Here is a 16,317-nt window from a genome sequence, read left to right as displayed (position 1 = left end):
TCATTTTCTCCATTTTTCCCCTCATTTTTTCCATTTTTCCTTCATTTTTCCACCTTTTTAAAAAAATTCTCCCATATTTTTCTGATTTTTTCCGTATTTTTCCTTCAATTTTTTCCATATTTTTCCCCCATTTCCCTTCAATTTTTCTGAATTTTTTCCTGATTTTTTTTCCCCATTTCTTCCTGAATTTTCCCCTTATTTTCCTCCATTTTCCCCTCATTTTTTCCCCAATTTTTTTTTCCATTTTTCCTGGGGTTTTTTTCCATTTCCCCTCATTTTTTCTTAAATTTTTTTCCATTTTTTCCTGGGGTTTTTTTCCATTTTCCCCTCATTTTTTCTTTAATTTTTTCCTGTGTTTTTTTTTCCCATTTTTTCCTTAATTTTTTCCATTTTTTTCCTGGTATTTTTTCGATTTTCCCCTCATTTTTTCTTTAACTTTTTACCATTTTTCCTTAATTTTTTCTATATTTTCCTGGGTTTTTTCTCCATTTTCCCCTCATTTTTTCTTTAATTTTTTTCCATTTTTTCCTGTTTTTTTCCTCCATTTTCCCCTCATTTTTCCTTAATTTTTTCCAGTTTTTTTTTTCCATTTTCCCTTCATTTTTTTTCTCCATTTTTTCCTGTTTTTTTTCATTTTCCCCTCATTTTTTCCTAAATTTTTTCCATTTTTTATTCCATTTTCCCCTCATTTTTTCCTTAATTTTTTCCTGGTTTTTTTTTTCCATTTTCCCTTCATTTTTTCCTTAATTTTTTCCATTTTTTCCTGGTATTTTTTCCCATTTTCCCCTTCATTTCCCCCATTTTCCCCTCATTTTTTCCCCTTTTTCACCACCAAAAAAAATTCACTTTTTTCCCATCGGTTTTGGGTCCACTGCAGCTCCGACCTCACCCCAATTTTGGGGCAATTTCCACCATTTTTGGGGCAATTTCCACCATTTTTGGGGCAATTTCCACCATTTTTGGGGCAATTTCCACCATTTTTTTTTACCACCAAAACCCTCAAACTCCTCCAAGTCACCGGCGCTTCCACCAAAAACCTCCTGAAATTTGGGGTTTTTCCCCCAAAACCACCAAAAATCACCATTTTTTCCACACATGCAGCGTTTTAACCAAAAACCACCTTTTTTTGCCCCAAACCCCACCATTTTCACCTCATTTTTCCACCATTTTTACCTCACAAAACCTCAATTTTTTTCACATTTCCAACCATTTCCATCCCCTAAATTCCGTTTTTTCGAGGGATTTTCCCCCGCTCAGGAAAAATGGGGGAAAAATCCAAAATCCACCTTTTATTTTTTCATCTTTTCTGCCTTTTTTTTGGGTTTTTTTGGGGTCAAAACCTCGAATTTTGGGACTTACCACCGAATTTATTGAAGCCACCACGCTCACCACCGCTGAGGAGATAAATTGGAAGATTGAAAATCAGCGATTTTGGAACCCTGCCTGCAACCGCTGGGACACGGAAAAATTCCACCACACTTTGGGGCAAAAATCACCACTTTGGGGCTTTTTTGTCAAATTTTATTTTTGGGCTTTTTTGGGCAATTTTTGGGGTTTTTTTTCCACTTTTTTCGGCTTTTTTTCGGCAATTTTTGGGGTTTTTTTCTGCTTTTTTTCTGCTTTTTTTCTGCTTTTTTCAGCTTTTTTCGAGCAATTTTTTGGGTTTTTTTCATGCAATTTTTGGGCTTTTTTTCAGCTTTTTTTTTCTTCATTTTTGGGCAACTTTGGGGTGTTTTTTTCCGCTTTTTTAATCACTTTTTTCCGGCCTTTTTTTCTGCATTTTTTGGGCAAATTTGGGGCTTTTTTGGGGCAATTTTGGGGTTTTTCCACCTTTTTTTGGCCTTTTTTTCGGCTTTATTTCGGCAATTTTGGGGTTTTTTTGGGCAATTTTTGGGGTTTTTTTCTGCTTTTTTTGGGCAATTTTTCAGCTTTTTTTCTGCTTTTTTGGGCAAATTTTGGGCTTATTTTGGGCAATTTCATGATTTTTTTTCATGCAATTTTTGGGGTTTTTTCAACCTTTTTAGGCTTTTTTTCTGCTTTTTTTTGGGCAATTTTGGGGTTTTTTTCATGCAATTTTTGGGCTTTTTTCTGCTTTTTTTGGGCAATTTTTTGGGCAATTTTTGGGCTTTTTTTCTGCTTTGTTTCAGCATTTTTGGGGTTTTTTTAATGCATTTTTTGGCTTTTTTTGGGTTTTTTCCCGCTTCTTTTGGGCTTTTTCTCACTTTTTTTTGGCAATTTTTGGGGCAAATTTTGGGGTTTTTATCATGCAATTTTGGGGGTTTTTTCTGCTTTTTTGGGCAATTTTTGGGCTTTTTGAGGCAATTTTTGGCTGTGTTTTCATGCAACTTTTGGGGTTTTTTAATGTAATTTTTGGGCTTTTTTCTGCTTTTTTCCGGGTAATTTTTGGGGGTTTTTTTGGGTTTTTTTTCTGTGTTTTTGGGCAATTTTTGGACAAATTTTGGGGGTTTTTTTCCGCTTTTTTTGGCCTTTTTTATGTTTTTTTCCTGCTTTTTTGGGCAAATTTTGGGCTTTTTGGGGCTTTTTTTGGGGATTTTTTCCACTTTTTTCGGCTTTTTTTGGGCAAACTTTGGGGTATTTTTGGGCAATTTTTGGGCTTTTTTTGGGTTTTTTTCAGCTTCTTTTCGGGCAAATTTTGGGCCTTTTTTGGGCAATTTTTGGTTGTTTTTTCATGCAATTTTTGGGGTTTTTTCCGCTTCTTTTCTGCATTTTTGGGGTTTTTTGGGCAATTTTCAGAGGTTTTTTTGTGCAATTTTTGGGCTTTTTTCCGGGTTTTTCGGGCAATTTTTGGGCTTTTTTTTGCTTTTTATTCTGCTTTTCTTCAGCTTTTTTTGGGGCAAATTTTGGAGTTTTTTTCATGCAATTTTTGGGGTTTTTTCCGCTTTTTTTTGGGGTAAATTTTGGCTTTTTTTGGGAAAATTTTGGGGTTTTTTTCAGCTTTTTTTGGCCTTTTTTTCGGCTTTTTTGGGGCAATTTTTGGGGGCTTTTTTCTGCTTTTTTTTTTCTTTTTTTCCGGCTTTTTTCAGGGTTTTTTGGGCAATTTTTGGTTATTTTTTCATGCAATTTTTGGGCTTTTTTCCGCTTTTTTGGGCAATTTTTGGGTTTTTTTCATGCAATTTTTGGGCTTTTTTCAGCTTTTTTGGGGTTTTTTTTTCTGCTTTTTATTATCTTTTTTCAGCTTTTTTTGGGCAATTTTGGGGTTTTTTTCATGCAATTTTTGGGGGTTTTTTTCCCCGCTTTTTTTGGCCTTTTTTGGCCAATTTTTGGGGTTTTCTTCCGCTTTTTTTTGGGCAAATTTTGGGTTTTTTTTCCTCCACTTTTTTGGCCTTTTTTTCTGCTTTTTTGGGCAATTTTTGGGCTTTTTTTTGCTTTTTATTCTGCTTTTTTTTGGGGCAAATTTTGGAGTTTTTTCATGCAATTTTTGAGGTTTTTTCCGCTTTTTTTCCTGCCTTTTTTTTTGGCTTTCTTTGGGCAAATTTTGGGGTATTTTTTCATGCAATTTTTGGGCTTTTTTTCCGCTTTTTTGGGGCAATTTTTGGGTTTTTTTTTTCACTTTTTTTGGGTCTTTTTTCTGCTTTTTTGGGCAATTTTTGGGGGGTTTTTTCATGCAATTATTGGGGGTTTTTTTGCCAAATTTTTGGGCAATTTTAAGGCTTTCTTTTAGCTATTTTAAGGTGCTCTTTTGGATTTTTGGGGGGTTTTTTTTGGCAATTTCCAGGCATTTTTTGGGCCATTTTTGGGCATTTTTCGGGGCATTTTTGGGCCTCTTCTTTTTGCCATTTCCAGGCATTTTTTAGGCATTTTTGGGGCATTTTTTGGCCTTTTCTTTTCACAATTCCCAGGCATTTTTAGGCTTTTTTTTGCAACTTTTTGGGCTTATTTTGGAGCATTTTTGGGCCTTTTCTTTTCGAATTTCCAGGCATTTTTGGGGGCATTTTTGGGGGCATTTTTGGGGTTTTTTTTGGGCTTTTTTTTGCAATTTTTGGAGCATTTTCTTTTTGCAATTTCCAGGCATTTTTTAGGCTTTTTTTGGGGCATTTTTGGGCCTTTTCTTTTCGAATTTCCAGGCATTTTTTGGGGCATTTTTGGGCTTTTTCTGGGGCATTTTTGAGCATTTTCTTTTTGCAATTTCCAGGCATTTTTGGGCTTTTTTTTGCTATTTTTGGGCCTTTTCTTTTAACAATTTCCAGGCATTTTTTGGGCTTTTTTTGGGCCATTTTTGGGGCACTTTTGGACTTTTTTTTTTGCAATTTCCAGGCATTTTTTGGGGCATTTTTGGAGTTTTTGGTTGGCGATTTTTGGGCTTTTTTTGGGGTATTTTTGGCAATTTTTGGGCTGTTTCTTTTTGCAATTTCCAGGCCTTTTTTGGGGCATTTTTGGGCTTTTTGGGGGGTATTTTTGAGCATTTTCTTTTCCCATTTTTTAGGCATTTTTTGGGCTTTTTTGGGCCATTTTTGGGCTTTTTTTGGGGCATTTTTGGGCCTTTTCTTTTTGCCATTTCCAGACATTTTTTGGGCTTTTTTGGGGCATTTTTGGGCTTCTTTTTTTGCAATTTCCAGGCATTTTGGGGCTTTTTGTTTTGCGATTTTTGGGCTTTTTTTGGGGCAATTTTGGGGGCATTTTTGGGCTTTTTTTTTGCAATTTTTGGGCCTTTTCTGGGGCATTTTTGGGCTTTTTTTTTTGCAATTTTTGGGCCTTTTCTGGGGCATTTTTGGGCCTTTTCATTTCGCAATTTCCAGGCATTTTTGGGCTTTTTTAGGCCATTTTTGGGCCTTTTCTTTTCACAATTTTTGGAGCATTTTTAGGCATTTTTGGGCTTTTTTTATTGCAAATTTTTGGGCATCTTTTGGGGCCTTTTTTGGGCCTTTTTATTTCGCAATTTCCAGGCATTTTTAAGGCATTTTTGGGCCTTTTTTTAAGGCATTTTTGGGCCTTTTCTTTTTGAATTTCCAGGCATTTTTTTAGGCATTTTTTGGCTTTTTCTGGCTTTTTTTAGGGGTTCATTTGATGTAATTTCCAGGCATTTTTTGGCCTTTTTTTGGAGCATTTTTGGGATTTTTTGGGGGCATTTTTGGGCCATTTTTGCCCTTTTTTTGGAAGCAATTTTTGCCCTTTTCTCCACTTTTTTATTGCAATTTTTGCAGTTTTTTTCCCTCGCCGCCGTCGTTTTTTTCCTCCTGGCCGCAGCGCACGCTCGGGATTGAGCCCAAAATTGGGGGAAAAACAAAAAAATCCCCAAAACTTCGGATTTTTTCCCCTTTTCCCCCCTCCTGGATCTCCCCCTCCTCCTGAATTCGAATTTTTTCTGCTTTTTTTTCTCATTTTTTTTGCCCTTTTCTGCCTTTTTTGAACCCAAAACAGCGGCGGATTTTGAGTTTTCGCTGCTTTTTTTTCACACCTGCAGCACACAAAAGGCAGAGTTGGTAAAACACGTTTGGAACAACAAAACCCCCCCAAAATCCCCCCAAAATACTCACCTGGAAGGCCCCAAAAAGCTCCTTTTGCCACCCAAAAACCGGCAGCAAAACCACCACAAATTCCCTTTTTTCTCTCAATTTTTAAACCAATTTTTCCCCCTTTTTTTTGCATTTTTTCCTTATTTTTTTTACAATTTTTCAACCATTTTTTTCCTCTTTTTTTCCATTTTCCCCCGTATTTTTTCCTCTTTTTTTTTGCAATTTTTAACCTTTTTTTTTTCATTTTTACCCATTTTTACCTTTTATTTTTTAACCATTTTTACCCTTTTTTCTGGCACTTTTCAAAGCAATTTTTTACTTTTTTTGCTTTCCTTTTTCACCACTTTTTTCCCTTTTATTTTTGCATTTTTTCCTGATTTTTTGCAAATTTTTTTAAATTTTTAACCATTTTTACCTCTTGTTTTTTTTACCATTTTTACCCTTTTTTCTGACCAATTTTTCCTTTTTTTTTCCCATTTTTCCCTTATTTTTGCCTCTTTTTTTTGCAATTTTTCAACCATTTTCCCCCTTTTTTTTTGTATTTTTCACCACTTCTTTCCCCTTTATTTTTCCATTTTTCCACTATTTTCCCTTTAATTTCTCTTTATTTTTAACCATTTTTCCTCATTAATTTTTAACCATTTTTACCCTTTTTCTTGCACTTTTCCAACCAATTTTTTCCTCTTTTTTTCCTTTTTTCACCACTTTCTTCCCTTTATTTTTGCTTTTTTTCCTTTTTTTTGCAATTTTTCAACCCATTTTTAAAGAATTTTTAACCATTTTTACCCTTTTTTTTCTTGCACTTTTCCAACCAATTTTTTCCTCTTTTTTTTCCATTTTTCCCCGTATTTTTGCCCTTTTTTTTGCAATTTTTCAACCCTTTTTTTAAACTTTTTAACCATATTTACCTCTTATTTTTTTACCATTTTTACCCTTTTTTCTGGCACTTTTCAAAGCAATTTTTTACTCTTTTTGTTTTGCTTTTTTCACCACTTTTTTCCCTTTATTTTTGCTTTTTTCCTTATTTTTTTGCAATTTTTCAACCAATTTTTTTTCCTTTTTTTTTGCTTTTTTCACCACTTTTTTCCTCTTTTTTTTTTGCATTTTTCCTTTTTTTTTTTTGCAATTTTTTTAAATTTTTAACCATTTTTACCTTGTATTTTTTACCATTTTTACCCTTTTCTTGCACTTTTCAAACCAATTTTTTCCTCTTTTTATTTCCATTTCTCACCACTTTTTTCCCTTTATTTTCCCACTATTTTTCCTTTTCTTTGTTTGCAATTTTTCAACCAATTTTTAAAATTTTTTAACCACTTTTACCTTTTATTTTTTACCATTTTTACCACTTTTCTTGCACTTTTCTCACCAATTTTTTCCTCTTTTTATTTATATTTTTCACCACTTTTTTTCCCTTATTTTTGCTTTTTTTTGCAATTTTTCAACCCTTTTTTTAAAATTTTTAACCATTTTTACCTTTTATTTTTTACCATTTTTCAACCAATTTTTTCTTTTTTGTCCATTTTTCACCACTTTTTTACCCCAATTTTTGCATTTTTCCACTATTTTTCCTTATTTTTTTAGCAAATTTTCAACCCTTTTTTTTTAATTTTTAACCATTTTAACCTTTTATTTTTTTACCATTTTTACCTTTTTTTTGCATTTTTAAAACATTTTCTCCCTCTTTTTTTGCATTTTCCCATATTTCCCTCATTTTTACCATTTTTAACCAAAATTTTCCCATATTTCTCGTATTTTTACCATTTAAAAAAAAAAATTCCCCATATTTCCCTCATGTTTGTCTTTTTTAACCAAAATTTCCCCTCACTTTTACCATTTTTAATCATATTTTCCCTATATTTCCCTCATTTTTACCATTTTCCACCATATTTTCCCCATATTTTACCTCATGTTTGTCTTTTTTAACATAAATTTTCCCTCATTTTTAACCATATTTCCCCTGTATTTCCCTCATTTTTACCATTTTTTCCATAAATTTTCCCTCATTTTTACCATTTTTAACCAAAATTTCCCCATATTTCCCTCATGTTTGTCTTTTTTAACATAAATTTTCCCTCATTTTTGCCATTTTCAACAAAAAATTCCCCATATTTCCCTCATGTTTGTCTTTTTTAACCAAAATTTTCCCTCATTTTTGCCATTTTTAACCAAAATTTTCCCTCATTTTTACCATTTTTAACCATATTTTCCCTATATTTCCCTCATTTTTTACCATTTTTAACCAAAATTTGCCCATATTTCCCTCAGGTTTGTCCTTTTTAACCAAAATTTTCCCTCATTTTTAACCATATTTTCCCTATATTTCCCTCATTTTTACCATTTTTACCATAATTTTTCCCTCATTTTTCCCATTTTTAATCATATTTTCCCTATATTTCCCTCATTTTTACCATAAATTTCCCCTCATTTTTACCATTTTTAACCAAAATTTCCCCATATCTCCCTCATTTTTACCATTTTTAACCCAAATTTTCCCTCATTTTTACCATTTTTAACCATATTTTCCCTGTATTTCCCTCATTTTTACCATTTTTTCCATAAATTTTCCCTCATTTTTACCGTTTTTAACCATATTTTCCTTATATTTCCCTCATTTTTACCATTTTTAACATAAATTTTCCCTGATTTTTACCATTTTTAACCAAAATTTCCCTCATTTTGGCCATAAATTTTCCCTCATTTTTAACCATATTTCCCCTGTATTTCCCTCATTTTTGCCATTTTTAACCCAAATTTTCCCTCATTTTTAACCATATTTTCCCTGTATTTCCCGTTATTTTTACCATTTTTTCCATAAATTTTCCCTCATTTTTGCCATTTTTTACCAAAATTTCCCCATATTTCCCTCAGGTTTGTCTTTTTTAACCAAAATTTTCCCTCATTTTTAACCATATTTTCCCTATATTTCCCTCATTTTTGCCATTTTTAACCAAAATCTTCTTTATATTTCCCTCATTTTTACCATTTTTACCATAAATTTTCCCTCATTTTTACCATTTTTAACCATATTTTCCCCATATTTTACCTCATGTTTGCCATTTTTAACATAAATTTTCCCTCATTTTTACCATTTTTTTACCATTTCTCATTTTCCACCTCTTTCACCATTTTTGACCAATTCTTTGCTATTTTTAACCACTTCAAACCCATTTTTGGACCATTTTCCCCTTTTTTAACCTTTTTTTTACCATTTTTGACAATTTTCCCCTTTTTAAACCTTTTTAACCATTTTTTCCACCATTTTCTCCTTTTTTTAACCATTTTTACCAATTCTTTGCTGATTTTAACCACTTCAAACCAAATTTTTTGACCATTTTCTGACCATTTTCCCCTTTTTTAACCTTTTACCATTTTCCCTTTTTTAACCATTTTTTGTCCATTTTCCTCTTTTTTTAAACCATTTTTTTGACCATTTTCACCAATTCTTTGCTATTTTTAACCACTTCAAACTCTATTTTTTAAACCATTTTCCCCCTTTTTTAACCATTTTTTGACCATTTTTTGGACCATTTACTCTTTTTTAACCATTTTTTACCAATTTTTTGCTATTTTAAACCACTTCAAACCAAATTTTTTGACCATTTTTCCCTTTTTTAACCTTTTTTTTCACCATTTTCTCCTTTTTTAAACCATTTTTGACCATTTTTTTTACCATTTTCCCCTTTTTTAACCATTTTTCACCATTTCCCTTCATTCTTCCATTCATCATTTTCAAACCTTTCCCCTCTTTTCCATTTTTTGCTCATTTTTTAACCTTTTTCTTTCACTTTTTCCCATTTTTCTGCTTTTTTCACCATTTCCAAGCACCGGGACACCAAAATTTCCTCTCCAGGGACCCCAAACCTTTCAAATCCAGTGGATTTCTCCTCAAAATCCACTTTTTTCACCATTTTTGCACCATTTTTCCACCATTTTCCACCATTTTTTTCTCTGCAGTGACCACAAAACGCACCAAGGTTTTTTTACCATTTTTCACTTTTTTTTCCCCATTTTTTCCCCCTAAATTTCACCTTTTATTCACATTTTTCCCTCCAAATTCCACCTTTTTCCCTCAATATTTCCCTCAAAATTTCCCTTTTTTTCATTCTCATATTTCCACCATTTCTAAACCTTTTTTTCCCCTAAAATTCCATTTTTTCCCTCATTTTTTCCCAAATTCCACCTTTTTCCCTCATTATTTCCCCCAAATTTCCCTTTTTTCCTCATATTTTCCACCATTTCTAAACCTTTTTTCCCCTCAAACCCCATTTTCCACCTTTTCTTTCCCTTTTTTCCCACTTTTCGTCCCATTTTCCAACAATTTCCCATTTCTTTATCATTTCCCTACATTTTTCCCATTTTCCCATTTTTTCCTCATTTCCCCCCAATTTTCCCTAAAATTTTCCTCCAATTTTCCCCCTATTTTCCCCTCAATTTTCCCTTCATTTCCCTCAATTTCCCCCCAATTTTCCTCATTTTCCTCCAATTTCCCCCCAATTTTCTCCTCCAATTTCCCCCCATTTTTCCCTCAATTTTCCTCCAATTTTCCCCCAATCTTCCCCTCAATTTTCCCTTCATTTCCCTCATTTTCTCCCCAATTTTCCCCATTTTCCCTCCATTTCCCCCTCAATTCCTCCCTAATTTCCCCTCAATTTTCCTACATTTTCCCCTCAACTTTCCGCCATTTTCCCCTCAATTTTCCCCCCATTTTTGCCCCAATTTCCCCTCAATTTTTCCCCTATTTGCCCCCAATTTTCTCCTCAGTTTTCCTCAATTTTCCCCCATTTTCCCTCAATTTCCCCTCAATTTTCCTCCAATTTTTCCCCATTTCTTCCTCTTTTCCTCCCTAATTTCCCCTCAAATTTCCCCCATTTTTCTCTCAATTTTCCTCCAATTTCTCCCCAATTTTCCCCCATTTTCTCCTCACTTTCCCCTCAATTCCTCCCTAATTTCCCTTCAATTTTCCCCCATTTTCCTACAATTTTTCTTCCCCATTTTCCTCCAATTTTTCCCCAATTTCCCTACAATTTCCCCCCAATCTTCCCCTCATTTTCTACTCCATTTTCTCTCATTTTCCCCTCAATTTCCCCCATTTTCTCCTCAATTTTCCCCTCAATTCCTCCCTAATTTCCCCTCAATTTTCCTCCAGTTTTCCCCCATTTTCTCTCTCAATTTCCCCTCAATTTTCCCAAATTTTCCCCCATATTTTCCCCTCAATTTCCCCCATTTCCCCCCCAATTTTCCTACAAATTTTCCCCCATTTCCCCTCCAATTTCTCCTCAATCTCCCCTCAATTTTTCCCCTATTTCCCCTCAATTTCCCCCATTTTCCCCTCAATTTCCCCCCTATTTCCCCTCAATTTTCCTACAATTTCCTCTCAATTTCCCCACAATTTTCCCCCTATTTCCTCCCTAATTTCCCCTCAATTTTTCCCCTATTTTCCCCCATTTTCCCCTCAACTTTTCCCCATTTTCCCTCAATTTCCCCTCAATTTCCCCCTCTATTCCCCCTCAATTTTCCTCCAGTTTTCCCCCATTTTCCCCTCAATTTCCCCTCAACTTTCCCCCATTTCCCCCTCAATTTTCCTCAGTTTTTCCCCAATTTCCCTACAATTTTTTCCTTATTTCCCCCTCAATTTCCCCTCAACTTTTCCCCATTTTTCCCTCAATTTCCCCTCAATTTTCCCCCCATTTTTCCCCATTTTCTCCTCAATCTCCCCTGAATTTTTCCCCTATTTTCCCCCATTTTCCCCTCAACTTTTCCCCATTTTCCCTCAATTTCTCCTCAATTTCCCCTCAATTTTCCTACAATTTTCCCCCATTTTCCTTCCCCATTTTCATCCAATTTCTCCCCATTTTCTCCTCAATTTCCCCTCCAATTTCTCCCTAATTTCCCCTCAATTTTCCTCCAATTTTCCCATTTTTCTTCCCCATTTTCCTTCCCCATTCTCCTCCGATTTCTCCCCATTTTCTCCTCAATTTCCCCCTCAATTCCTCCCTAATTTCCCCTCAATTTTCCTACATTTTTTCCCCTTTTTCCCCCCAATTTTCTCCATTTCTCCTCCGATTTCTCCTCAATTTCCCCCCAATTTTTTCCTCATTTTCCCACAAATTTCTCCTCATTTTCCCTTCATTTCCCCCTCAATTCCTCCCCATTTTCTCTCAATTTCCCCTCAATTTCCCCACAATTTTCCCCCATTTTCCTTCCCCATTTTCCTCCAATTTTTCCCCATTTTCGCTCCATTTCCCCTCACTTTTCCCCCAATTTTCCCCCATTTTCTCCTCAATTTTCTCCTCAATTTCCCCCCATTTTTTCCCCATCTCTCCCCCCATCTCCCCCCCACAATCCCCCCCAATCCCCACCCCATTTTTGGGTTAAATTCCCCCATTTTTGGCTGCACTCACCCCATCTGCGCTCCCCGGCCTCCGCGGCTGCCGCGGTTCCCGCGCTCGAATCCTCCCCGGCCGGAGCCGAAGGCGCCGCGGCCGCGGCTGCGCTCGGGAGGGGCCTGGGAGCCGTAACCGGGGCCGCTGGGGGCGTCCTGGTACCCGCCCGAGCTCAGCGAGCCCCCGTCCTGCCCGTAGCTGTTGGCTGGAATGGGGAGAAAACACCAAAATTTGGGAAAATTCAAAAAAAATTGGGGAAAAATCGGAAATTTTGGTGAAATTTGGGCACTTTTGGACCAAAACGCGGCCCTAAATCTGAGGGGATTCGGCTTCAAATCAACCCCAAACTCCCTGTCCACCCCAGAGGTGTTGGCTGGAATGGGGAGAAAACACAGGAATTTGGGAAAATTCAAAAAAAATTGGGAATTTTGGGGAAAAATCGCAGAAAAAATCGGGAATTTTGGCGAAATTTGGGCACTTTTGGACCAAAACGCGGCCCCAAATCTGAGGGGATTCAGCCCCAAATCAGCCCCAAATCAGCCCCAAATCAACCCAAAACCCCCTGGTCCTGCCCGGAGCTGTTGGCTGAAATTGGAGAGAAAAAGGCAAAATTTGGGAAAATTTGGAAAAAAGGGAATTTTGGGGAAATTTGGGCACTTTCAGACCCAAATCCAAGGGAATTCAGCCCCAAATCAGCCCCAAACCGGCGCCACTGGGGGCGTCCTGGTACCCGCCCGAGCTCAGGGAGCCCCTGTCCTGCCCGTAGCTGTTGGCTGGAATGGGGAGAAAACACCAAACTTTGGGAAAATTCAAAAACAATTGGGGAAAAATCGGAAATTCAGGCGAAAATCGGGGATTTTTAGACCCAAATTCAATGGAATTGTGCCCAAAATCAGCCCCAAATCAGCCCCAAATCAACCCCAAACTTCCCCATCCTGCCCAGAGCTGTTGGCTGAAATTGGGAAGAAAAAGGCAAAATTTGGGAAAATTGGGAAAAAAATGGGAATTTTGGCGAAATTTGGGCTCTTTTGGACCAAAACGCGGCCCCAAATCCAAGGGAATTCAGCCTCAAATCAGCTCCAAATCTGAGGGGATTCTGCCCCAAATCAGCCCCAAATTAACCCCAAACCCCCTGGTCCTGCCCAGAGCTCTTGGCTGGAATGGGGAGAAAAAGGCAAAATTTGGGAAAATTGGAAAAAATGGGTATTTTAGTGAAAATTGTGCACTTTCGGACCAAAATGTGGCCCTGAATCTGAGTGGATTCAGCCCCAAATCTGAGGGGATTCTGCCCCAAATCAGCCCCAAATTCCCTGTCCTGCCCAGAGGTGTTGGCTGGAATGGGGAGAAAACACCAAAATTTGGGAAAATTCAAAAAAAATTGGGAAAAAATCGGAAATTCTGGCGAAATTTGGCGAAATTTGGGCACATTCGGACCCCAAACCTGAGGGGAATTCGGCCTCCAATGAGCCCCAAATCAACCCCAAACCCCCCATCCTGCCCAGAGGTGTTGGCTGAATTGGGGAGAAAAAGGCAAAATTTGGGAAAATTGGAAAAAATTGGAATTTTGGGGAAAAATTGGGGAAAAAAAATCAGGAATTTGGGCAAAAATTGGGCACTTTTGGACCAAAACGTGGCCCTAAATCTGAGGGGATTCAGCCCCAAATCAGCCCCAAATCAACCCAAAACCCCCTGGTCCTGCCCAGAGCTCTTGGCTGAAATTGGGGAGAAAAAGGCAAAATTTGGGAAAATTGCAAAAAAAGGGAATTTTGGCGAAATTTGGGCACTTTTGGACCAAAACGCGGCCCTAAATCCAAGGGAATTCGGCCCCAAATCAGCCCCAAATCTGAGGGGATTCTGCCCCAAATCAGCCCCAAATTAACCCCAAACCCCCTGGTCCTGCCCAGAGCTCTTGGCTGCAATGGGGAGAAAAAGGCAAAATTTGGGAAAATTGGAAAAAATGGGTATTTTAGTGAAAATTGTGCACTTTCGGACCAAAATGTGGCCCTAAATCTGAGGGGATTCGGCCCCAACTCAGCCCCAAATCAACCCCAAATCAACCCCAAACCCCCCGTCCTGCCCAGAGGTGTTGGCTAAAATGGGGAGAAAACACAGGAATTTGGGAAAATTAAAAAAAAAATTGGGAATTTTGGGGAAAAATCGCAGAAAAAATCGGGAAAATTGGGCGAAAATCGGGGATTTTTAGACCCAAATTCAAGGGGATTCTGCCCCAAATCAGCCCCAAATCAACCCCAAACCCCCCGTCCACCCCAGAGGTGTTGGCTGGAATGGGGAGAAAAAGGCAAAATTTGGGAAACTTGGGAAAAAATGGGAATTTTGGCGAAATTTGGGCTCTTTTGGACCAAAACGCAGCCCCAAATCCAAGGGAATTCAGCCTCAAATCAGCTCCAAATCTGAGGGGATTCTGCCCCAAATCAGCCCCAAATTAACCCCAAACCCCCTGGTCCTGCCCAGAGCTCTTGGCTGGAATGGGGAGAAAAAGGCAAAATTTGGGAAAATTCAAAAAAAATTGGGAAAAAATCGGAAATTTTGGTGAAATTTGGGCACTTTTGGACCCAAACGCGGCCCCAAATCTGAGGGGATTCAGCCCCAAATCAGCCCCAAATCAACCCCAAACCCCCCGTCCTGCCCAGAGCTGTTGGCTGAAATGGGGAGAAAACACCAAAATTTGGGAAAATTCAAAAAAAATTGGGGAAAAATCGGAAATTCCGGCGAAAATCGGGGATTTTTAGACCCAAATCTGAGGGGATTCAGCCCCAAATCAGCCCCAAATCAACCCCAAATGAATCCCAAGCCCCCTATCCAGCCTAGAGGTGTTGGCTAAAATAGGGAGAAAAAAGCAAAATTTGGGAAAATTCAAAAAAAATTGGGAATTTTGGGGAAAAATCGCAGAAAAAATCGGGAATTTTGGGGAAATTTGGGCACTTTCGGACCCCAAATCTGAGGGGAATTCGGCCTCAAATCAGCCCCAAATCAACCCCAAACCCCACATATTGCCCAGAGGTGTTGGCTGAAATTGGGGAGAAAACACAGGAATTTGGGAAAATTCAAAAAAAATTGGGAAAAAATCGGAAATTCTGGTAAAAATTGGGGATTTTTAGACCCAAATTCAAGGGAATTGTGCCCAAAATCAGCCCCAAATCAGCCCCAAATCAACCCCAAACCCCCCGTCCTGCCCGTAGCTGTTGGCTGAAATGGGGAGAAAACACAGGAATTTGGGAAAATTCAAAAAAAATTGGGAAAAAATCAGAAATTCGGGCGAAATTTGGCGAAATTTGGGCACTTTCGGACCCCAAATCTGAGGGAATTTGGCCTCAAATCAACCCCAAATCAACCCCAAACCCCCGGTCCTGCCCAGAGGTGTTGGCTGAATTGGGGAGAAAAAGGCAAAATTTGGGAAAATTGGAAAAAATTGGAATTTTGGGGAAAAATTGGGGAAAAAAAATCAGGAATTTGGGCAAAAATTGGGCACTTTTGGACCAAAACGCAGCCCCAAATCTGAGGGAATTTGGCCCTAAATCGGCCCCAAATCAGCCCCAAATCAACCCAAACCCCCTGGTCCTGCCCGGAGCTGTTGGCTGAAATTGGAGAGAAAAAGGCAAAATTTGGGAAAATGTGGAAAAAAGGGAATTTTGGGGAAATTTGGGCACTTTCAGACCCAAATCCAAGGGAATTCAGCCCCAAATCAGCCCCAAACCGGCCCCAGCCGGGGGCGTCCTGGTACCCGCCCGAGCTCAGGGAGCCCCCGTCCTGCCCGTAGCTGTTGGCTAAAATGGGGAGAAAACACCAAACTTTGGGAAAATTCAAAAAAAATTGGGGAAAAATCGGAAATTCGGGCGAAAATCGGGGATTTTTAGACCCAAATCTGAGGGGATTCTGCCCCAAATCAGCCCCAAATCAACCCCAAATGAATCCCAAGCCCCCTATCCAGCCTAGAAGTGTTGGCTAAAATAGGGAGAAAAAAGCAAAATTTGGGAAAATTCAAAAAAAATTGGGAATTTTGGGGAAAAAGCGCAGAAAAAATCTGAAATTTTGGTGAAATTTGGGCACTTTCGGACCCAAATATGGCCCCAAATCTGAGGGGATTCTGCCCCAAATCAGCCCCAAATCAACCCCAAACCCCCCGTCCTGCCCGTAGCTGTTGGCTGAAATGGGGAGAAAACACAGGAATTTGGGAAAATTCAAAAAAAATTGGGAAAAAATCGGAAATTCGGGCGAAATTTGGCGAAATTTGGGCACTTTCGGACCCCAAATCTGAGGGAATTTTGCCCCAAATCAACCCCAACTCCCCCATCCTGCCAAGAGCTGTTGGCTAAAATGGGGAGAAAACACCAAAATTTGGGAAAAATTCAAAAAAAAAATGGGAATTTTGCGGAAAAAAATCGGGAAAATTGGGAGAAAATTGGGGGAAAGTCAGGGAAAATCCAGGAAAATTTGGGGTA

The 16,317-nt window shown here is 37.9% G+C and overlaps 1 protein-coding gene across 11 annotated transcripts in view; it reads right to left on the bottom strand.

Moving 5' to 3' along the window:
* FUS (FUS RNA binding protein) overlaps positions 1-16,317 on the bottom strand; it is a 53,278-nt gene that overhangs the window by 17,190 nt on the left and 19,771 nt on the right. For all 11 annotated transcript variants that reach the window (XM_071419398.1, XM_071419399.1, XM_071419400.1 and 8 more), the window contains 2 exons: positions 11,876-12,062; positions 1,360-1,394 (listed from right to left, as the gene is read on the bottom strand). In XM_071419398.1, the coding sequence (XP_071275499.1) occupies positions 1,360-1,394; positions 11,876-12,062 (222 nt within the window). The remainder of the gene's footprint in view (positions 1-1,359; positions 1,395-11,875; positions 12,063-16,317) is intronic.

The sequence above is a fragment of the Agelaius tricolor genome, unplaced genomic scaffold, assembly GCF_023055355.1.
Source record: "Agelaius tricolor isolate 1412-34295 unplaced genomic scaffold, bAgeTri1.0.p SCAF_107, whole genome shotgun sequence".
In the NCBI taxonomy this organism is placed as follows: domain Eukaryota; kingdom Metazoa; phylum Chordata; class Aves; order Passeriformes; family Icteridae; genus Agelaius; species Agelaius tricolor.
This window is presented reverse-complemented; position numbering and strand designations above follow the sequence as displayed.